We start from the raw sequence: 25289 nt of genomic DNA on the forward strand, positions 1-25289 counted from the left end.
AACATTAAAAAAAAATAAGGAAGTTGCATCAAAACTAAAAATAATTTTTTTTAAATAAAAAAAAAGTGTTAACGCTTGAGGGCGAATCGCCCGCGGGCTACTGGGCCAGCGGGCCAGTCGCCCCCTGGCAAGAAGACAACTGTCACATGAATGCTGCATTTTATGTTTTGGTTTCACCGATAAGTACCTAAACATTATAGATGAAGAGCTTCAGGGAACTGTTTCACCCAAAAGGCTCGATATTTTTTTTCTTGGAGTCCATCAAATTTTCCCAGGAGTAACTAAACGAATTATAACAGTGGACTTAAAATTTTGATTTTTATTTCATTTATTTTTCTGTTATTGAATTTTCTCAGAATATTTAACGCGCTTTTGTCATCGTTCTTGCTTCTGATAAAGCCTAAGCTAAAAAGGAAGTTTTATCAAAGTATTGCGTTTTTGATCAAACAATCAACTGCTATTGTATATGTTTCTGTAGCTTTGAAAAATTCATAAAAAATCGAGTAAGAACGGAAATTTTGGTAAAATTCAAGTCTCTCTATCACTTTTTCTTAATAGAAAATTATTTACGCATTTTCAGTTCCTACCGTAGAAAACATCTAACCACAAAAAGAGTAAAAATACAATTTGTTTTTTTCTTTTTTGTGACCTCTCTGAATATTAATGCAGATATAATTTCTTCATAGAATTCTTTATTTGTGGCAACATTTCTCCTTTTTCTTCTTTTCCATTTACTGCTTGTGAATTACAGATTGAAAATTATGAAAACAAAAGTGGTTTTCTATGAAGTTTAGTAAATAAAGTAAAGAGTATTAGCGGAAAAAATTTGAAATATATTATGATTGATGTATCCTCAGATTTAAAAAAATGAAAATTTCTCATTTTTTTCAACGAATTTGTCAATGTTAATATTTGGGGAATCAAAGTGAAAACCATTGATACTTTTAAATGTTAAGCTATCGAATCACAAAAAGTGTTAATCAAGGAAATTCGTTAACATAAGAGGAGGGGGGCATTAAAACGTTTTTTAACCCACTTAAACACAAAAGATGGATTTCAACAAATCTAAAAATTGCCAGTTGAGTTTTTTCGGAATTTACTAAATGAAATTAAGTTTTCTCCTTAATACGCATATTAAATACTATGCCCTTAATATGTATTTATAATTCTTAATATACATGATACATACATATTAAAGTCATTTTTTTCACAAAATTAGCAACCTATGTAGGGCATAAAAATTCATTCCTTACTTCATGTGTAAGTCTTTACTTACAGTTTGGTAAATAAACTAATCTATTTTAAACCTTTTCTGATTTAAAATTCTATATTGTTTGTAGTAAATTCAATTCTACAAATGTTTTACTTACGTTAGTACACTTAAAAATCGGGGGAAAAAAAAGACTTTAAAATGCTCCTTCTTAAAATGTCATTAATAGCTGGATTTAAGTGATACATAACGTCTAATAGCTTTTATGAAAATGAACTTAACCTTTGTACTTTTCCTTTCTTCATAAAAGAGACAGGCTTTGTTTCTAAAAGTCGGTTTCAAGTGCTCAAAAAAGGTTGTTTGGAACAATTTGCAGCTTAAACCAATTGAAAGACAAATGCTGCCAATTCTAGAAAGTAGACGTTGGTACACAGGAAAGTAGGCTCGCTTAGTTCTAGACGGAAGTTCTTGATCGGATTAGACATCGATTCTCGAACTCGATATCACAGGGTACCTCAAAGTATTCAATCGAGAACAGGCTTTGAGAAAAACTAACGTAAACAACCAATTTGGCAGGGGTAGGCAGCATAGGTGATAGCCAGGCCGTCATTTGGGTGATCATGAGTAGGTTTTAGAAACATAATTTAATAATCCATTTGTGAATGTTTTATTGTTTTTTCCCTCTTAAATGTTTTGAATACGAGCACCCCCCCCCCCCTCCTCCTGGAAATTTTTGAAATGACTGGCCTGGTGGTAGCCTCGATTATAGAGCTCACTGATTGCAATGCGTTTTCATAACCGCTAAGGCCATCTGCGAAGAAAAAGGGTGTAGTAAACGTTCCTAATGGAAGAGGGCAGCACTACCAACCCCACTCGCCAGCACCGAAAGTCTTTCTCCGTCGTATTTAATGAATATTTTCTTTTATAGTTATTTGTTGACTCAAGAACAGAACATTTTAGATCGATTTTTGAGTCCTGGTGGTAGCATAATAACATTTTACAGTAAAATAATTCATAATTATGGTACAGGCGTTCTAAGACCCCGTTCGGTAAAATATTTGCTATATGTAGTGACTGCAATACCGGTATACCGAATACCGGTATTTGGAGCAATTTTGCAATTTCGTAACACCGGTATTTGCTGAGGTAAAATACCGGTATTTTCGGTATTAGCTGAAATTAAGCATATAGTTTCAATTAAAGACATTTCAATTTAACTTATTAAGTATCTACTTTTATTTTAAAAGTACATTTCTTTTTCCATGACAAAGAACCAAAATCAGTCTATTGATGAAAAAATTTGACTTCAAAAGCACGAGCTAATAGAATATCATTAAACGAAAGTAACCAAAAGATTGCAACATGATATTGTCATCAATAGATGGTGAGATGAAGCGCATTTTCGTGCGCTTATGTGCACTATGTTTCTATTTTTTCCATTTCCCTGATAACTCACATTCCCTTTTGTAAAAGTTAATTTCGAATGCATTTGTCCTATGAACAATTTATTCCAACCATCAATTGCAGTCATACTTTATGACATTTTTTTTAAAATGTCTTAACTGTACTAAATTTTGAAAAAATCTTTTTCTTGTTAGTATAACAAATGGTAATTTGTTGCCACCAGTGTTGATTTGATGTCCTGTTTCCCTATTTGGCTTTATACTTGGTAAGATATTATTTAAAAATTATGTAGTGTCTTGAAAATTTGCATAGAAGTGAAACATAATCAATTGAAACATATTTTCAGATATTTACATAATTATAAAGAATTTTTTTAAAAAAGCGAAATTGAATAAGAGAAACCAGCAGAATTAAATTTAGTCGAGTTTATCGTAAATTCGAAACAAAAGGCCTAATAAAAAGCAAACACAAGCCTGTCCGTTCAAGAGAAAATCATGTTAATATTGAAAAAGGATCGTATCTCGGAAAGAAATTACAACTAGCTATAAATTAAAAAAATAATAATAAATAATAATCTACACAATACAAAAGAAACACATACACACAAAAGGATTTATTCAAAATAACACGCAAGAGACTGAGTTATTTGAAAAAGAAGGACTAGACAATTAAATAAGAAAGAGTATTTTCAACAGTAAGAAAAATGAGCACTAAAATCAGTTCCAGGATTGGAGAAAATTCAATAGACTCATTATGTGTTTACTGTTATTGATTTTTATTATGACATTTGTTCCTTCATTTTTTATGTGTTCACAAAACATTTTCATTAATAATACATTTTTTGTACAAAATTATGAAATAACGCAACGATACAATGTTTTCAAGAATTTTTTGAGAAATTTCAAATACCGGTATTAATACCGGTATTCCAGTATCACCTTTTTAAAATACCGAATACCGTATTAAATTTTTGGTTCGGTATTGCAATCCCTACCCATATGATACATGTAACACATTTTCAGATTTAAAAAAAAAAACTTTTTTTTATCATGATTTTTTTTCATCATTGATTTTTCGTCATTGAACAAGAGAATCTTGCCGTCGTTGACAAAAGTTTAGTGGAAAAGATAACTCTTATCAGTAGATCATTTCAAACCGAAATACAATCTTAAATCCATCCACTATAATATTAAAATCTGTTCGCGTCTGTCTGTCTGTCTGAAGATCTATCTTCTCGAGAACCACTGCGAATCGAGAGTCGAACGAGATACCGATCAATTCAAAATTTTCCAAAGAAAACAATAGGACCAATCTCGTAATTGTACGACTTTAATTAGCGGAGATATTAATTAAAACGTTAATTAACATTACGTTATTCAGGAATATTTATTTCTTTCCTGTTGCCATTTTGAATCTGGGTGAGCAAATAAAATTCTAATAATTGTTTTAAAAGAGATTTTTTTGGCTGCTGTCCAAATCTTAAAACAACGTCTCCATTTAGAATTTTATTTTAAATTAGTTTAAAATTGGTTGCTCCTATTCGGACGTAGCCTTTATTTTATCGTCTGTCCTTCTATTTTTTACAGCCAACGTTCTTAACTCTTTTCAGCATATGAAAGTTGTTTCTTTAATTATGTTTATTTATTGTAGTGTAAGTTTATCATTGACCGGCCTCATATTTTGGTAAATTTAGGATGTGCGACTAATTATGTTTATTTTGCTGGACTTTTTTCCGTCACATGGGTGAGTTTTCGAATTGTAATAACTCTCTTTTTCCTTCCTGTTTTTACTTTTGAAATATACTTTGTACCGTTAAAAGAACACGTTAAATCAAGATTGTTTGGATTTTTTAAGTGAAACAGAGTTGAACAAAAAAGTTGCTTTTAAGGATTTTAACTAAAGCTTAGTTGGAATCTAACGACTTTTTTGGTACTAAATTAATGCTTATTGGTATTTATTAAGTCTTGGTGCTTTAGTTTCACATATTCAACGAAACAGTATGTATCATTCTATGTAAAAAGCTGATTGTAACTGTACATAAATATTTCAGATATAGTCTATCAGGTGTAATTCAGTTTAGCACAGATTATAGTTGCATTGATTATAGTTGATTATAGTTGCATAATGCATATATTTTCATCGTTTGTGCAAATTGAAAATACTCATAACTTGTATCATTGATAACTATGATTAACGTTAATGAGATTTTTGCCAAAAATATGCTCTACTGGTGTTTTGCAAATCTTGCATTACGCGGATTTATTTATTCCTTAACGCTTTGGAAACTGATGTCAGAGTAATACAAAAAAATCAACTGGACATCTCTTTATTTTTTTGGTAGCCCGTGCAACGCCGGGCACGCAGCTAGTTTTATAATTAAAGGCTGCAACCATTTTTGCATAGATATTTGGTGTCATAATATAATGTTTTATTAATTCAGATTGAAAAAAAAATCTGAATTCAATGTCGTTTATTATATATATATATATATATATATATATATATATATATATATATATATATATATATATATATATATATATATATATATATATGCCCCTTGTCCTTTTCCAGCGACACGAAGTGTATTTTGTTTAAATTTGAAAATAAGTCCTTGAAAGCGCAAAAAGAAGAAATTAAGAAATCGGAAATAATAAAGCAGGTAAACGGTGCAATTAAATTATGTTTCACAGATTAATTAACCGTAATATAAGGATCAGATGATTAAAAATATAACCAACTTATTAAAAATTCACCAAGAGCGAAAGTTAATGAATGGAATCAATTATTATGTTTAATAGATGCAGGTAAATTTAGGTTTAATGATTTTCAAAATTGAAGATGCAGCATTCACGGAAGCTATTTTCATTTTTGAACGCAATATAGTTATTATATTTAATGAGATGCATAAAGTATAAATTTAAAAAGCTTAAAACTATTAAATTTGATCTGCTTTTATAATTAAACATGACGTAGCGATTCTAATCGTGGAGAGCTAAGTTTAAAATAACACGAAGGCGTAGCTGGTACAGAGAATAACAATTGAGAAGTTTATAATGCAATGAAATTCCATTACAACGAACAAGGGACCGCAAAATATTGCTCGTTATAAGGGGCTGTCCATTAATTATATCACTTTTTTTTTTTTTCAACCTTTTTGTGTGCTCCCTTCCTTCGTTTTCATAAAGTTTGACACTTTACTATACCCAGTACCCGATTTTTCAAACATTCGATTTTGTTCCTTTTCTATTCCAATTTTAAGAACATTCTACCGAGCAAATTATCAAAACATGAATGAGCAAATTATTATAACGTGGACGAGCAAATTATTGTAACGTGGACGAGCAAATGACCATAACGTGAACGAGCAAATTACCATAACGTGAACGAGCAAACTACCTTAACGTGAACGAGCAAACTACCTTAACATGGGAGGGAAAATGAACATAGCAAATTGGCGACAAATTCATCGTCCATTAATTGTAAATATACAGGCGAACCAAATGGCCTTTTAATTTTCTACTACTGGCAAAGCCGTGCGGGTGCCGCTAGTATTCTTATTTTTTAAAAAATGCTTGATATCAAACTTCCTGTTTTCCCCTCCCCACTCTCTTGTCTCAAACTCACAATTTCACAAACCCTCATCTCCCTCAAAGCGTTGCATCATTTGTGGACAGTTCCTGACGAGAATGGACTACAAAGAAATGTGATGGAAATTAAATCGGGACTGTTAACTTTTTCGTTGTAGTGGTATTCGTTGTAACGGAGTTTCCCTGAATAACAAATTTCAGTGTATATCGATTACACCATAGAAGAGTATTGTAGAGTGAGGAAGATCGGAAATCATAACATAATTTAAACAAGGAGAACAATGTTATATTAAATAGGACAGACAGGACCGTGGTAGCCCGATCGGTAGAGTGTCGGATTCGGGGTCGGAGGGTCCTGAGTTCGAACCTCGATGGTCGAAGACCCACCGTCGTCATTAAAGGGGACTGGGCGACGTTAAATATGCTCGTGGTCTCAATGTCCTCCAAGTGAAACGATACCTCTGGGGGTGCTAGCACCAGGTAGCTATTAGCACCTGGACTAGTTCTAAATTCTCATTAACTGTTCGATCCGGTGATGGTGCTGCCATCTATCGGTATATAAAATAATGGAGGCAAGGCACTTAGTATGCAGTCCTCGACATAAATACAGTTGTAGTCAGTTGTGACTTTGAATAGGAAATAGGACAGACCGACTAATGAATTAACACATCACGATGAATGGAACAGTCCGTTTTTTTTTCTTGTTTTCATTATCATTTTTTTTTTAGTATAAATTTCAGACCCTTCAACATTTTTCTTGGATAAATAGATAACAGTAACTTTCTTAAACACAATTCCAAAGGAAATGATTAGAGAATAATGTGTTTGTCCATTAGAAGAGTTCATTTACTTTTACATTCAAGCCTCCAAAAAATACCCTAAACAGAGTTATAACAGTTCGAGCTTCTCTTATTCTATTCATTTTTAATATTATATTAATAATATTATTTATACTGTCGTGAATTAAATGCTACAACTCTAAGGATTATTAATTTCTTAAAATGTAATTGTGCTTAAGAGTTCATTTGCTGGTCAGGAATTAAGTCAGGCTATTGAGTTGGATAGAAACTAATTGCAAAGTAGGAGAATTAATTTTCGCAGTATGCCAGGAGCAGTTTTAAGTAGTTTATTTATCCAAATCTGAATCACTTTTTGACTTACATATTAGTGGCACGAAACAAAAATGCCTATTACAGAGGGAGAAGGAAAATAAATAAAAAACAGAGAGTTATGGATCTGACTACTGTCTGTTCTAGAACTCCGCAACTAGCAGCTGCGAACGGTTTCAATTGAAAAAGGGGTGATGATTTAAGGAAGCGCACTTCCCGATGCATTCAGTTTTTGCTTGCTCATTACTTCCTTCTTGCTATCACCCCTGTTTTGATAAAATCAGAAGAGACCTGACGCATGCGCAAATACGAGTAAGGTTTTGCGTTAAAAGATCGGACAGTATACTTGAACCCGAACATTTAACAGATGATGTTGTGATTTTCATTACAAAGAAAAATTTATAACTCGTAAATGCATTGAAAAGATACATAAAAAAATTCAAGAAAGCAGCAGTTTTTTTTTTTTTTTGTTAAATGAGGAGAATAATGTAAAAACTCCTAACAGAACTTAAATGAGAGGATAAAACATTATTGTGCATGAAATTAGAGGAAAAATAATTACAGTTCTAGAAAACGAAATTTCGTTGGCTGAAAGTAGACTTCTTCCAAAAAGAAAAGCACTACTTCAACGGGGGAAAAAAGACGGTGGGGGATGTTGCTCAGTATTAGATTTTTATTTAATCGACCTTTTTTTCTTCCATTTTAAAATCTGTTTGTCATTGGCCTCGTTGCCAGAGTCAGATTTTAGGGAGACTCCAATGAATAGGTTCAGCAGGTAGGAATGAGTGCAGACATTGTCTCACACAGCTTGGAGTAAGTGAAGCACCGTTTATACGTTTCTCTTTTATACGTTTTTTTAAAGTTGGTCTCGTCAGAGTCTAATACATATTGACGTATACCTATTATACGTTTTTTCATTTATACGCGATTTTCATAGTCCCTTGAATAACATAAAAAGGGTGCTTCACTACCTAAATCGTCTTTGGGCGACCGAAATGGTATAAATTTGATGAAGGGTTCAAAGAAAATGAAGTAGTATTAGTTATAGGTGAAGATAGTTCAAATGTACCGAATTAGAGTCCTGCCAAAAAAAAATTAAGGTTCCCCAGGAGAAGAAAATATTATCAGGGTCGCTTGTAGATACCCTTATCAAAAACAAATAAGGGTATCTACAAGCGACCTATCAACAACATGGCGCGGATCCAGGATTCGGCTCAGGAGGGGGCACTTTTTTTTTCAATTTCGGCGCCCCCACACTCCTAGCGCCCCCCCTCACCAAATGAATTCATAAAGAGGAAAAATCACATTTTTGTTTGTTACCCACATCGTCTTTACTTTTGAACATTCAACTATTCTCCCGCTAGAGGAAAAAAAAATATTATGTAAAAATGCATTGCTACCGGAAGTGAAAAATAATTTAAATAAACTAATGTAGGACATAATGGGATTTTATAGTGGAGTTCCCAGAACGGATGTCTCCTAGGACGTTAATTTGTGGTGCCCCCCCCCCTCCCCTCCTCACTCGCCCCAACAAAAAAAAACTTAGAACAAGGTATTGTGATTTGTTATTGCAATAAAAGTAATTGATACGCATAACGTTTTCAGTGGAAACAATTGTTTTAGTATAGCCCTAAATAACAAAATGCAAAAATGCAAGCACGGATGCAAGGGAGAGGCGATGGGGGTGATAATTTGAGGGATTGTCCACCTGCCATAAACGCAACTTCAGTCGATCTTCGATGAAGTTAGCGGATGGAGGGTGGGGATTCTTCAAAAATAATTCAAAATTGTAGTCTTAAAAACGCGATTGCATTCCATCTGAAGTTCCAAGAAGAGCAGGTGCACAACTTGAAAAGAGTTTTTTCTTTTTCGTTTAAAAGGGGGGAGCACTTAAAAAATTCCCCCAGACAGATAGTATATATGTAATATATAACACACATACAAAAACTAACAGGACCGTTGGGAAGTCAAAACTAGGAGATGATCTTTGGTAATGTTAAAGGAAGCAAATGTTCGGGGCCTTCCCCAGAAGTTTTTTGAAAATTATGGCTTAAAAACGTGATTATAGATGCACTTGTAGATGTTAAAGAAAGAACTGTGGTTTAAGAAATGTCACCGATGCAAATAGGCTATTATCAAACGGTAAAAAAGTCCTAGAATGCCAAGAATTATTGAACTACTAGAATACCGATTTTTTGAGTCGATTTATCACTTCTAGCCAATGTTTCGAAATTGAAGCTCCAAAAACGAAATTTTTGACAATCTGAAGATATTAAGGAGAGGGGAAGTTCCAGGGGGGACTCTTATCTGGATGTTTTTCGAAATTGATGTCCTTAAAGCAAAGGTTTTTAGACTTTCTTCAATGATGTTAGAGAGAAAAATTCAGAGGTTCAACCCCTTAAAACTAGCAAAATTGTAGCTTTTAAAACACAATTTTTGTTATTCTTTATTGATATTAGAGGGACGGATTTTAAGGGTCACTCCCCAGGAATTTTTCAAAATTGAACTCTTAAAAATGCGGTTGTAGGCATTTTTGTAGGTATATTTGATAAGGTTAAGAGCTTGGTAATTTTTCGAAATTGAAGATTCAAAATCGCTACTTGGACGATCTTCGGTGTTGTTAGATGACGGGGTGTTCGGGAGCTCTTCCTCCTGAATAATCTCTACAAAATTAAAGACCAGGAAACAAAATTTGAGACTACCTGTAATAATTTTCGATGGGGGGGGGGGGGAGCTTCACGCACAGTATTCTTGTCTTCAGAAGGGAGGTGGAACAAATTAGCTGACCAAGAATCTGCAACTGTTAAAAGTTTTTAATTTAAAAATTTCTTTTTAAAATAATTAAGGTTTTTTCCTAACATTTCTTTTCCTTGATAAAATAACTTTTTTTTCCCTGAGACATGTTCTTTTCTTCCTTTCAGTAAGAAAGAATACTTCTTAAGAAAAAAAAATCAACTCGGCATTCTGGGGTAGATACGGGTCCTGTGGACCCATCCTCTGGTTGCACCACATAAGAAGAATGTAAAGACTGCACTAGCGCAACCAGAAATACTTTCTGGAGGAGGTTTTTCGATGAAAAATTTTTTCTGGAGGGACTTTTTTTAATCAAAAATACCCTTAGGAGAGGGGTTTTTTGATGAAGTGGATTTTTTGATCTAAAATACCTTTTAAAGGTGGTTTTTTTTGTTCAAAACAGCCCTTTCATGTGCATAAGCTACTGTACTAGAATTGGCATTTATGTTAAAACCAATGGCTCTGAGGGGTGTTTTCACCTCCAAACACCCTACCTCTAGATATTTTTCAAAACTTAAGTCGTAAAAACGCAATTGTAAACTATCTTTTGTAATGTTGAAGGAAAGAATGAGATTTATGTGTATTTTTTTGAAAAAGTTTTATGAAATTCAATTTCAGACGATCTTCGATGATGCTTCGCAAAGAAAGGTTAGGAGGCTCTCCCTTGGAAATTTTGTCGAAAATAAAATTCTAAAGACGTAATCATAGTATCTCTTTGATGACGTTAGGCGTTAGTGGAATTGTTTGGATTTGGAACTTACTCCCGAACATTTTTCGAAATTGAAGTTTCAAAAACGCAATTTTTGAGGATCTTCGGTGATGGCAGAGAGGGGAGAGGTTCGCCCCTTCCCTGATGTTAGGAAGATAAAGGCTCCCCCGCAGTTTTTTTTGTTATTGAATGTTAAAAAACGCAATTTTAGATGATCTTCGATAATAATCGGGAAAGGGGGGGAGTCAGAGATCTCAAGCGGAAATGTTTCAGAATTGAAGACCTAAACCTGTGTTATTAACATGTAACCAGGATACGTAGTAAAGGTTGAATGATTAAAATCAATCGCTCTTCAATTGAAAAATTTCTGTATCCGCTGTTGAGAGCGGGTAATTCTCATGATATTGCGCCCCTCTCCGCTGGCTGAGGAACGGTTAATGAAGTTAAAAAAAAATAAAATAAATAAAATGTCTTTCTTTTGCACCCAGTTTCAAAACTTCCCAAAATTTAGAGGGACACTCATAAAATGCAGATATTGCGCACTTAGGGGGCGCGGGCGCCCCACAAATTGAGAATCGGTAGATGAACCAAATAAATTTTCCAAATGTCTTTCTTTCTTTTGTACCAAATTCCAAAACTTTCCCCCTAAATGTAGAGCCAAAACTTATAAGTTGCGAATAGTGCGCCCCCTAGAGGCCCGCAGAAGCGGCCCGCTTCCCGCAGGTTGAGAACCGATGAATGAGACACATAAATTTTCCAAGTATCTTTCTTTCTTTTGTACTTAATTCCAAAACTTCCTCTCTAAATTTCAAAGAACTCGTTAGTTACGGATATTGCGCCTTCTAGGGGGACGCGCCCCGCTCCCCACAGATTGAGAACTGGTGAATGAATCAAATACCTTTTCTGAATGTCTTTCTTCTGTACCCAATTTCAAAACTTTCCCCCTAAATTTGGAGGGATTTTTTTTAAGTTACGAGTATTGCGCCCCTAGAGGGGCGTGGAAGCGCCCTACTTGATATTGGTTTAGAATCGGTAAATGAGACAAATAAATTTTCTAAGTATATTTCTTTCTTTTGTCCTAATTCCAAAACTCCCCCACCCCTATATTTAGAAGGAAAACTCATTATTTGCGGATATTGCGCCCCAGGGGACGTGCTCTACTCCCCACACATTGGGAACTGGTGAATGAACCAAATAAATTTTCCAAATGTCTTTCTTTTGTACCCAATTCCAAAATTTTCCTACCAAATTCAGAAAGAAAGCTCATAATTGGCGGATATTGCCCCCCCCCCCCCCTAGAGAGGCACGGAAGCGCCCCACGTCATACAGGTAAGAACTGGTGAATGAGACAAATACAATTTCCAACTATCTTTCGTTCTTTCTTTTTGGTATTTAAATATTCGTCCGGGGACGCCTTCGGCGCCCCCTTCCTACTGGCGCCCTTGATTTTCCCAGGGAGGGGCAATTGCCCCCATTGCCCCCCCCCTTTGGATCCGCGCCTGTAAGTTGAAATTACCGTTTGATTCTAATTGAACTATGAGAACAGATTTAGATGCACATTTAATAAATCGATGGAGAATTTTTAATTATGCAATATTATTTTATTGGTCATTAATTGTGAATAATTGAGAAAATATTGTAACTGTGTTTTAAAGTGTCATTAAGTGATTGTGGATAGTTAGTTGAAAATGTTTTGAAAAATTTATGAAGGCAGGCGGTATGTTGCGTAAAACGCCTACGACTAATACGAATTAAAAAGAGTGGCGTTGTTGTAGCCAACACTTGAGTGCAAGTGTGTTTATTTTTTCTTATTTGTTATATTATAATATTGTTATATTAAGAGGGAATGAGCAATATAATTAAGTGACTTGAGTCATTGTGTGGTGTTTTTGTGAGTCTAATAAAATATCGAGTTATGGAGCTATCGCCCCAGAAACAAGGCACGCGGCCCGAGGACCGCCAGTGAGAAACCCCTGTTTTAAACTATAATTAGTTTTCTCCTGTGATAAATAAACCGTTAAATTTGTTAGCTAAAGTTATCTAAATCTGGAAAAAGAAAAACTGCGATGAGAGTCTCGGATTTTTAAACTACAGAAAACTTGACTCTTCCGTTCAGATCAATGGTACACATTCCATTCGATTTTTTAATGTGTTTTAAGAATTTCAATCAAAATAAAAGTATATTTACAGTTCGGATTAAAAAAATCAAAAAATAAATAAATAAAAAAAAAACGAGCTTATTCACAGAATTTCCAATATTGGTATCAATTAGTTCCCTGGGCCGTGGTGGCCTGATCGGTAAGGCATCGTACTTGTGATTGGAGGGTCCCTGGTTCGATCCTAGCCGGATCGAAGATCCACCGTCTTCACTAAGGGTGACTGGGGACGTTAAATTTGCTCGTGGTCACAATATCCTCCAAGTGAAACGATACCTCTGGGGGGTGCTAGGCCAGAAAGTTATCAGCTTCTGGTCTAGTTCTACAGCGGTGATTGTGAGTTGATCAAAAAATACCTGAAAGTTTCAAAGCGAGAACGGAGGGGGGGGGGATCTTTGGCCCCTATTATTTAAGTGCACCTTTGCCATAGTATTAAATAGTTCTGAGTCAAAATAGTGTGTATACATTTGATTAAAATTTTAATGGGTTACAAAGTTAGTTTTGAGCTGGTGTTATACAAAATTAAATTATATAATTTTTTAAAAAATGCGGAGGTAGGGAGATAAAAGCATAACAAAAAAAAAAACATAATTCCGGTATTTTCGGACATAAAAATACCGGAAATACGTCCGAAAATACCGGAAATTCGGTAAAATACAGGAACACAATCACCCCTGTTCTAAATTATCGAACTGTCCGTAGATGGTGCTTCCATCTATTGTGTTGTCTGAGCCAAATCGGACTTCCACCTAGAAACTGGCGCTCGATTAAAATGGAAGTCGTACCCCTCTGCCTTAAAATCGAGTAGCACTGCTACTCGGGTTCGAGTTCCGGAGCGGCATAATTAACAACAACAATTAGTTCCCTGACAACTGAACTTTTTCGTTGCACTCAGCACACACGTAAAATTATGATTCGACAAGGGTCATAAACATTCAGATGGTACACCAATAAGTCAAGTGGGCAAGACTTGAAGAACCTATCTCCGTATTTAGAGTTGTCAGAGTTAGTGGCAAGCATTTTAAGTAGCTCTTTTTTCCTCTACAGAAGAAAATAGTAACAAAGTATTTGTCGCATTTCTGAGACATGGGCAAGACTTATGCCATAAAGGTCTATGAGCAGGAAAGACATTTTTGCAGTTATTTGGAGGAGTTGCTGTGAATAGAATATCTATGGTATTTTGGATTTTAACCCTTTATTTACTGAGTAGGAATTCGAATCCAGTTCAACATTGATGACACCAGTGATGACTTACAGACGAAAACTTGTAAAGTGGTTGGTTGTTGTTATCGTATGCCAGCTAGGCTGGGAATTTGGGGTGCGCTGCTTCACTTTTCCAACTGCCCTGTAATTTGGTGTGAAGTCCAAGTTCTACAAGTACACACATGCCATAAGGACCCGTTTATAGGGTAGGCAACCATTCACAGCATAACAGCACATTCACACAAAGAAAGGACAAGGACACGAGAGAGAAGGTACGTCCATGCCCGAGCCGGGATTTGAACCAGGACCTTCCTGTCGCAGTCAGACTTCTCTGACCACTAGACAAGGCAGGCATCACCAAAATACGATTTCGTAAGTAAAAAAAACAGCAATTAAGGGGCTGAGAACATACGCTAGAATAAAAGAGAGTAAATTAAATCTATTCGGAAAATAACTTATTAGTGGAAAAGGACAGAGTGCATAAGTGGTAATAGCGCAAGAATTGGAGATGGTTGTACCTTGCTAGCCTGGAGTCCGGATAAGCTTTGGCTTCTTTGATGTGCGACGAGAGAGGACTTGAGAGTATTGGCGATCTCGTTGACATTGGAAGGGAGGCTGCTAACCACGTGGTCGAGCTGGTTGGCGGGGGCGTCCTCAGTTGGGCCGCCCTCAGAGGGGGGCGTCTGAGACGGGACAGGAGGCGTGGGAACGCTCCGGCTGCTACAGGGGGACGCGCTGGCCGAAGTGACCGGTGTCGAGGCGCTGCCGTTGGTCTGTTGTTGAGCTTTCTGCTGCGCCGCTTGGCGAGTCGCTTCCTTCACCTCCTGGAACTTCTCGATGAACTGAAAATCAAATTAAACACATTTAGCCGATAGCCTCTGTACAACCTCGATATCTCGAATCTCTCGGGATAAGAATTTTTTTCGAGATATCGAGTTTTTGAGTTATCAAGGTTTTTAAAAAATTACACTATTAACTCTCACATGTACACACACGTACGCTATATGCATTTATATATGTACTATGGGATCACTTCGAATTACGATCAATAAAGTAGTCTTCAATATTTCACTAGATTTGAAATTTTCTAATTGTCAAAAGAGCACAGGATGAGATTTTGAAATGAACAACAATTTCAACTTGGTTTTTTCACCTAAAAATTTTAAAATTCTAATTTTATCTTTAACTAGTAACCTCACATTCAAAAAGTTCTCAGCAGCCATTTTGTAGGAGTTAAAAAAGCTGAATGATGAAAATGATTAACGCATTTTCCGTTTTCGCTTGAAAACTGACGGACGAAAAATTGAACCCCTTTCCTCAACGTGGACAACATGTTCGAGAGAAATGAACAAAGATTCTTAACTCTGGGGAAAACACAGCACCCCTTCACACCAACACTCCCCTATTATCTTGTCCCAATCCCCTATTCACAAAATTTCCAAGAAAAGGGATGAAAAACGTTAAGCAATTGTCTCTGAACTGGTTTTACTACAAAAATTGCCAAAGTGCAAAAAATTCGACATATCAAGGGTTTCGAAAAATAAATTTCGAGATAACTATGGAAAATACATAGGGGTTTTTATGGAAAATGCTGGGGAAAATTTTTGTTTCGAGACATCAAGTGTTTCGAGATAAGGAGGTTCGAGACATCAAGGTTTGACTGTATTTTGAAACAAAATGAACAGTTTTCAGTACCACAGACACGCTTTAACAAATGACTCTGATCACCAGCGAAGCCAGAAATACCTTCTAGAGAGGTTTTTTTGATGAAAAATATCATTTGGAGGGGGTTTTTTTTGATGAAAAATGTCTTCTTTTAAGGGGATTTTGGATCAAAAATACCTTCTGCAGGGGATTTTTTAAAAAATCAATGTAGCCTTTTCATATGCATAAACTACTGCATTAGTATTTGCATTTATGTTAAAACCAATGGCTCTGGGGGGTGTTCCTCCCCCCTTCGCTGCGCCACTGACTATGGTTGTTAAGTATTAACTGTTTTGTTGAATGAAAAATAGGATATTGCTTCTATATTATGCCGCAGCAAAAGATTTCAGCGCTCTCTACAACAAAAAAACATTCATTGATTAGAAGAATTTATGAAAAAGAAAGATTGCATAAGTGTCGATCGTTAATACGACTGCGAGACAAAATGTACACATGCAGTGCTGACAGATCTTATCAATAATAAATGCCTCAATTCGCTTGCTAATGTCAAACCCATCAAGCCGACTCGTAATAGTACTCCAGACACATTCGCAGAATTTGAAAATGTAAATGTAGAAAACAACTCGTGTTGTACATCTCTAACAATAGCTGGAGGGAGGTGTTGGAAAGTAGAATACAAAAACCCGAGATGAAGCGGCGAGCGTAAACTGGCTAGAAATTGGTCCTGACTGCTTAGCGATGTCTGAAATCTTAACAGCCCCATTCCCACTTAGCAGGCAAAACTCATAAATGCACAGGACCCACATATTAGAAGATGTTCGGAGCTTATGAGGTAGGAAAATGATGAGATATTGACTTCTCACGTTACAGTTCAGTTTTGTCATATTTGTAAAACGTCTGATTATTCACTACCATAGGAAAATAAAGATACTTTTTAATAAATAGCCAATGTGTGACGGACATTACACAACAACGAAAATTTCTCACCACTCAAGCAATAACTTGGGTAATTGTCGGTTCTTCTGTATTTCGTATTGCAGCTCAAACTGGTCTTCACGAAATTAATCTCGCTTATGCAGGGACGTAAAGTAACTTAAAAGTTTGATTAAGAAAGCTCATAAATGAATTCACTCTCAGTAAAGCATAGTAAGTTGAAAGATTAAACTATTTTGTTGAATGAAAAATGATCAAAAATGCTTTATGCTTAAATATGAGTAAAATGAAAAAGACTGATGCAAAGGCACAAATTGTCAAGAATATTCATCAAATTACTATTTCAAGCGTTTTGAAAGAGATATTAGCAGTATTTTGTTGACAATTTGAGCTTAATTCACGTTGTTTTTCAACTTTATAGCTATTCTATTACTTAAACATTTAATTTGGGTAACAGGGTTTAAATTTTAATTGCTTCAGAGGTGTGAAATTTAACACACCATGAATGGTTTTAACCAATATAAATCCATCAAGCTATCGCAGTAAATTGTACGAGTAAACTTAGCTTAAATAGAAAATTAACAATAATTGAATGCGGAGATAGTTCATTCTCTCTCATTTAAGAATCAACAACTGACTTGCGGCGAGAGCATTACTGTTTAAATATCTGAGTCATTACCATTTTTGACTTTATTCAATTTTATGGTTAAAATCGAAATTTCGAAGTCATTTGAATCCAGCAAAATTACCATAAATCAATTTCGTTCGCTTTCGCATAATTGCTTTAGAAATTTTATAATTGACAAATTACACTTACCAACAGCAAGTTACAATAAATGTTTATGTCTTCAAATACAATGCTTTAAAATTATCACAAAAAGTTCAACGGAAATAGAATAGTAGAATAATACGAGTAAATATATTGGAAGGGTATGTTTTTGCTTGCATTCTGGTTTTAAAGCTACAAAGATCGTCAAGATTTACAGCAAATATTTTTTAAATGATCATAATTATGCAGAAAAGTGCGATAGTTCATGAACTAAAAGTTCACATAAAAGAACTCATGGGAAAATGGCCTTAGAAACTACTCGGAGCCGCTATTGGAAACTAGCGGGTGATGTCATTTTGCTTAAGACTAGAAGTAAAAATTCTCACTTTTTAATGTCAAAAAATAGTATCTGCTACAAAAGTGGTTTTCGGATGTCCTTTAAGTTCTTGCAAAATTAAGAACTGTTAACTGCTACATTGTTCTAAAATTCAAACCAAGCAGCATGAAACCATGTAAACATAACACTACACTGCCGATAAACCGAACTTCAGTTAACCGAATATTTTAATTAACAAAATTTTTTTTTTCGTTCTTTCTTTCTTTCTTCTTTACATTCCTTTTTTTTTTTTCTTTTTGATTTAGAAAGTGACAGTGAAAACATTTCATCGCTCATTCCTCAAAATGGAAAAGGGCAAAAAAATTTTTAATAACTTCTAATGACTGCCCTAAAAGCTGCATGTCACAGCTTGGATAGAGCGAAGGAAAATAATAAGCAATCAATATAAGTTCTCTCGCGACTTTTGGTTGTGTTGGTGAGCTTTTTGCACTGATGCAAAGGCTCCATTGTAGCCTTGAAAAAGCTATATGCTCTATTTTCTGCAGAATATGTGCTTTATTTACGTTGGTTTTTCACTTTAATCAATCAATATTTCTCAAATACGTTTATCAACTACTGAATTTGGAAAAAATAGTTACTGTATTAAAAAAAAAAAACTGCTAAGCACAAAAATACGCATTTCAACCGTTTTAACAGTATCCAAGTCAGGAGCATTCCTTAAATTTACTGTTCAACTAAACGAATATTTGCTTATCCGAAGTAGGTTTACTGCGCATTTATTTGTTTTTGATGTATCAACAAAATATGAGACTCAAAAGTTTCGGAATGCGTAACTAGAGTTGATTGAAATTAAGTGACGACTTATTGAATCTACTAGCCGCGCAGACGGCTAAATAAAGATTGATTAATCATTTATGTACTATTAAAATCATTAAAACAAGACTGGTAGGAAAGTATATTCTGAGGTGAAACATTAACTTCGCAAGTTTAGAATCTACTATGGGTCATTCCATGCGAAATGAGCAAATCAGCTGTGGCTGACATGTCACAGATTTCAATGAAAATTTTTATTTAGGTAAACCATACATATCTATGAGGGAGTTCAAAGTATGGAAGTTTAAAAACTGTAGCTTTGTTATTGAAATTAGAAGTTGATGCTTACGCTAAGCCTAAATTTTCAGAGTCCATTGCTACCAGTTTGTGACGCAATAACTCCATAAGTTATAAACGTACACTTAAAAAATAAATATTTCCACATTCTATAAACAATTCTCTATTGAGAAAGAGCAAAGTAAAATTTCTTCGGATCTTTTTTTGAATCTGAGATATTAACAAAGATTGAAATTTTGCCAACTTACTTCAGATTTTAAATCACTCTTCTAGCTCTTTTAATAAAAAAATAACAGAAAAAATGATTCAGATTGAAAAACTAACTATCTGCTCTAATATCTATAACTATCTGCTCTAATTTAGTAACTGTTTATGAATTTCTTGATGACGAAATTATACTTCAAAAAATCGAAAATTTCCAAAAATTTCATTTTTTCCTCTGTTTCAGATGTTTTTTCGAAGTGAGGGAATGCTCTAAATTTACTCAATTTTTTTTTACGTAACATATTGAAGCGTCTTTTAGATGCTACTAAATTTTAATCATTGGTATCGGCGTATTTTTGTTACTGGAGTAACTTGAACTAAGGTAAAATTACATTAGTTACTTCTTTTTATTTTGTAAGTTTAGCAAAACTAACCATTTCTTTCGTGTTTCATTTTCTCAAAAGCATGTTTCTGAAGTACAGTCTGAAATGTACATTTTTAAATTGAAATAAATGTTAGTTTTACTTACTTTTGCATCATTTAGTCGTTTATCTAATTCTTTGAATTCTCGTAATTTCACATAAGGGTCAATCCGTACAGGTTCCATACAGTATAAACTACTCATTTATGTTCAAATATTTCTAAGTTATCAAATTAAAATAATTATTTTGAAAATTACAATATGTTTTTCAGTATAATGTATTATATAGGGCACAATATACGTAATTTAAGAAGGTGCCATGACGTTTTCACATTTTTTATTTCTGTTTTAGTGTGTTACTTGATTAGCAAAATTGCTTAATTTCAAAGACCTGTATCTTTTTTACAAATCAAATACAAAAAACAATAGGTATAACATGTATAGTACTTGAACGGAATATTCAATTGGCCAGGAAATTTTATTTTTAATTCCATCCCCTTTTGGTTTATAGGGGTCTAAAAATGTCATTTTCGTCTTTTTTCCGATTTTTGAGGAGCTGTATAAAAGGGTGCACAAACACACAGCAACAGTTACATATTCTTTTTAGCATGGTTCCAGTGATTAGTTTTTGTCGTATTTCATTTTGTGTTTCCGTCCCCTACGTGAATTATACCCCTTTGAAATGAGTAAAATTTTTACATTTGGCCTTGAACCTTAACCTGTTGCCATTATTTTAATTATTAACTTACAGCTACGTAACTCAGCATGTAAGACTATCAACTTATGCACTTTAACATCAAAGCGTTAAATTAACTGTCATAAATGTAATTCAAATAGATTTCGGCCTAAATGCAAAGGTCTAAAAGTCCCATTTTTGACAACGAAAATCACTTTTGATGACCTCTAAAAAATCAAAGGTTCAGTTGAGAGAAAAAATAAAAGTGATTTTAAACATCTTTCATATGCAGCTTTTAGGAATATGAATTTCAAAAAAAAATTTAAAATCGTCGAGCGCACCCATCCCTCGAACCTGTATGGATTGACCCATAAAACAAAAAAAAGCTATTTTTCTGAATTTTATTTTACGTTTGGAAATTAAAAACCAATTTCGAGTTTCTTCAAGCAAATACTAGAAACACAGCTCTATATTCTTGTAAAATTTTAAAGTTGTCTGACTTTTCCCTCATTTGAATTTGTGTGTATATGAAGGGGAAAATCATTTTACAAAATGTAGCTAAGTTTAAAACTGATTTTGAAGACAAAGGAGTTAAAATACAACTTCAAAAGTAAGGTATTTCTTTTATGATACTTAGCACACTATTGGGTATTAATTTCATCAAAGCTAATGCATTCCTTAAAGATTGAGATTAAAAAAAAAATGCTTAATTATGAGAAAATTGAAATATTTTCAGTTTTTGAAACTCGGTTAAAAGTTAACTATAATAACTTTGAAAATTTTACTGATATCAGATTAATTACCCTACTCCATAGATTGCAACAACCTATAACTTTTATGCTTTCATTAAATAGTTAATAAGATACAAGCCTTCAAAAGTGCAACATTTAGCATTCATGAGAATGCTGTTCAATTTGACCAATTTTCAATCGCATGTAACTATTCAAATAAAAAATTTTAAGCAAAAATATTTTAGATATTTTTATATAGGCATAAAAGGAACCTGTATACCAAATTTCATAAAAATCTGTAACTATGCGGCCACCACTTTTTTGCGAATTTTGCTCATTTCGTATCCCTATGTGAGGAATGCTGCCTTCCTGCAACTTAAAATTTTAAACATGTATTTATTTATTTTTTCATTTTTTTGCGAGAAAGAGTAACTTTTAAGTACAAACATTTGTTCGCTTATCAAGAAAAGCAAGCGTAATCTAAGAGTAACACACATATTTTTAATCATTTATTCTGACTTGATTTAGCAAAACATAAAAAGGCGTTTGATAGCTTTAGTCATTGAAATGAATAATGTTAAAAAAATTGTCAGTACATCAAGAAAAGAAATCGTATTCAAGGAACAATACATAGTTTTAATCATTTAATTTAACTCGACTCAGAAAAACATGAAAACGAGTTTGATAGCAAAATTCATTCAAAAGAGATAACAATTCCTCCACTTAAGTATCTAGCAAGTGAGATAATCCCCTCCCCTCTTTCTTTTCCTAAACAATTTTTCCCATGAAGAGAAATTTCATCTTAGTGGCTAAGTTCCTCAAAAAAGAAGGCGCATTTCAAGAATAATACATAATTTTAATGACTTATGTTGACTCGATTTCGCAACACATGAAAACCGGTTTGTTTGCACAAATTCAGGTATTTTTTCTCAGCAGCTGGTCACGGTTCTCAGCAGCACGGACTATCACGGTCCGTAGAAAAGTTTGACCGGATCTAGGAGATTTTTCACTGTTTTCGTGAAAACAAGAAATTCCTGGTTCAAAAACTAAGTATATAAAAATACAATAAATAAAAAAAAAATTAATTTGAATTCTGAAATTTTGAATTCAAATTATGTTTTCCGCAATCACGAACTGAGACAGGACCCTACTCATTGGAGTTATTGTTTCTAGAGATGGCTCCTGCCCCCCCCCCCAAGCCTGCCTCTCCTCCTGGGCGGTTACGTGTGTATAGCTGTGTGTGTGCGTAGACCTGTGTGTATGCACGTAGGCGTGTGTGAGGGTATGTGTGTGAAGTCGTGTGTGTGTATGTGTGTGAATGTGCGTGTGTGTAGGATATGGACGCCTCCTGCCAGGAGAAGCGGATAGCTCAAAACCGGAGCTGCCGCGTCGCGCCGCCAGCAGAGGACGGTGGGCGGTGGTGCTGCATAGGCTTCTGGTCCAAGTTGAAAGAGGCACGGACACCAAAAACGGTCAAATGAGAACAATAAGCAATCGTGATTGCTCAAAAAAAACAGATTAAAAAAATAGGATAAGCAGATAAATAGGGGAGAGTTTTTAGTAATGGGACGGCGGGAGGAATGGGACAGCATGCATGCGGATATAAAATGCGAAAAAAATATTTTCTGCTTCTCCAGCAGAAGTGGCAGCTTTCGACTGTTGCTTTATAATACTCAACTTCACCTGCTTGAATCGACTCTTGCAAAAAATAACTTTTCATACTTGATTTCGGCATAAACGCAGCTGTCCCATTCCTCCCCTCGACTCATTTATCTTAACTCTCCCCCAAATAAAATTTAAAAAAAAATATTTGTTTGTACGATACTAATTCACTTTATTTTGCGATTAATTTTTAGAATTTTCTGTTTTTTTATTTATTTTAAGCATAAATATTAGGGTCAGTTTAGTCAAACGGAAACAGAAATTAAATACAAATACAAATACAAAAGTGACGACCAGCAACAGGCTCTGGGCCCAGCTAGACTGGTCCTAGTCAATTTACAATCCCCAGTGAAGATCAATGGCCCTCTTAAAACTATCTACTCCCTCGCTCATTACCACCTCTTCCGGTAAGCTGTTCCAAGGTTCCACTACCCTGCTAAAATAATAATTTTTCCTAATATCCGTGTTAGCCTGAGATTTAAATAGCTTAAAACAATGACCCCTTGTCCTGTTTTCAGTGCTAAACTTCAGCCCCGTAACATCTTTCGTTTTAATAAATTTAAACAGCTGAATCATGTCCCCTCGGTCTCTTCTTTGCTCAAGACTGTACATTTTTAGCCTTCTAAGCCTGGAATCATAATCTAAGTGAGAAAGTTCAATATTTAAGCTTGAGATCTTTTCATTCCTTTTGGATAAACCGAGAGTTGTATTGCGTCCAAGACTACTCTCTCAGAGTAACTGGGTATGGAACGTTTTACTTTATGACTTTTGTTAGCGGATGATAAGTTTCCATTAACCCCAGCGTGTTTCCATTTACTTCAGAGACTAGAGGGTAAATGGAAACAGTGATTTCCCTCCCCATATGGATGATATAGGTAGATAATCGTCATATACACACTCAGTTTATAAAAAAGTTTTACATCTACGACCCATACGTTGCATGTGACCCACTGAATCAATAAAATATAATCTAAAATCATTTAAAAAGAAAAATCAAACAAAAAACTAAACCAGGCACTAAATTTGTGCAAAATAAGTGTAATTTACATCAAAATTTAATCTTTCGAAGTAGGAAGAATGGCAAACTTAGTATAGTTCTTTTCATTTATCTCTGAGTACAGCATGACTGGGGTAGGTAGAAGCACTCAAATTGTACGCCAAAAATAGCAGCGAAGGTGAAATTCATAACTAAGTTTTCATCAATCTTCCACATGATAAATTAAACCGAAAACAGTAATTTCGCATTTGTAGAATTGTAAGAGAGAAAAATGTTTCACTAAACTTTAAAAAACATTCTCAATGTCTTCTAAACAATGCCTAGTCTCCATTCACTAATAGTTTAGTTAAAAGTCATCACAAGCGTGGTAGTAGACTTTGTTTCTCGCTATCTCATGTTTTTTTTTCTTTTTTTAAATCAACCCTACTTATCTTTACATTTAGTTACTATTTTAAGGAAATCGCGATAACAATCTTGCAATTAACGTAACAGTTCTTTGACTCCTGTTTTGCTTTTCTTTTCTTTTCTCTTCCTTTTACAAAAAAAGGAAGTATTGTATTCGCGAATAAATTTTCACTCAAAAATCGACCTTAATTTCCATTTTGATCACACCCGAATGAATTTTGAGGGTTTTTTTTTTTTTCGACGTGACCACACGTGGATAAGTGCCTAAGAACGTACAGACACGCAAAATATCCATTTTGACGATTCCAGAGTTAGTTACAACGAGTTTTCTCGTGACGTCTGTATGTACGTATGTATGTGCGGATGAGCGTATGTATGTCGCATAACTCAAGAACGGTATGTCCTAGAAAGTTGAAATTGGGGTAGGTAGACTCCTAGTGCGGTCTAGTTGTGCACCTCTCCTTTTGGTTGCATTCGGGTGTTTCTAGGGGGTCTTTTGCCCCTTTTTGGGGGAAATCATTGTTAATTTAGATGTAAACTCAAGTGGTGTTACAATTTGGCGGTCACTTAGCGATATATCGCCAGTCTTTTGGTCGCCAAGTTTTTTTCGCCAACTGGGCTACAAATTTGGAGATTTTTTTTTTTTTTTTGACCAATCACGATTGCTTATTGTTCTTATTTGACTGTTTTTGACGTTCCTATCGTTTTATTTTCCCACCGTCACCCTCTGCAGCACCACCGTCGACCGGGTCCTCACTATGCTGCACCTATAGCGAAAGCCGTCTCCAGGTTGCATCCATGTCCTACACACACGCGCATACATACACAACTACATACACACACGAACACACACACACACAAACACATACACACACGCATACATACAGACACTTACACATACACACACAAAAAACATACACACACATAAACACAACTACCCACACATTTATGCCTGCACACAGACACAAACATATATGCCTGCACACACATACACATACCCCCTACACACAAACACACATACCCCCAACACACAAACACACACGCCTACATACACACACTCGTGATTGCGAAAAACATAATTTGAATTCAAGATGTCAAAATTCAAATTAATTTTTTCCTTTTTTTTTAAATCTGGTTTCAATTTGGCCACTGTTGGTGATACAGTGAAACCTGTGTAAGTTGACCACTTGCGGTGCAGTACTTTG

At 34.7% G+C, this 25289-nt stretch overlaps 1 protein-coding gene across 1 annotated transcript in view; it reads right to left on the minus strand.

The window, feature by feature from the left end:
* The window catches only part of LOC129231196 (homer protein homolog 1-like), a 255345-nt gene that overhangs the window by 75264 nt on the left and 154792 nt on the right, over positions 1-25289 (minus strand). The window contains exon 3 of the mRNA XM_054865444.1: positions 14693-15016. Coding sequence (XP_054721419.1) covers positions 14693-15016 — 324 coding nt within the window. The remainder of the gene's footprint in view (positions 1-14692; positions 15017-25289) is intronic.

The sequence above is a fragment of the Uloborus diversus genome, chromosome 10 (genome assembly GCF_026930045.1).
Source record: "Uloborus diversus isolate 005 chromosome 10, Udiv.v.3.1, whole genome shotgun sequence".
NCBI lineage: Eukaryota > Metazoa > Arthropoda > Arachnida > Araneae > Uloboridae > Uloborus > Uloborus diversus.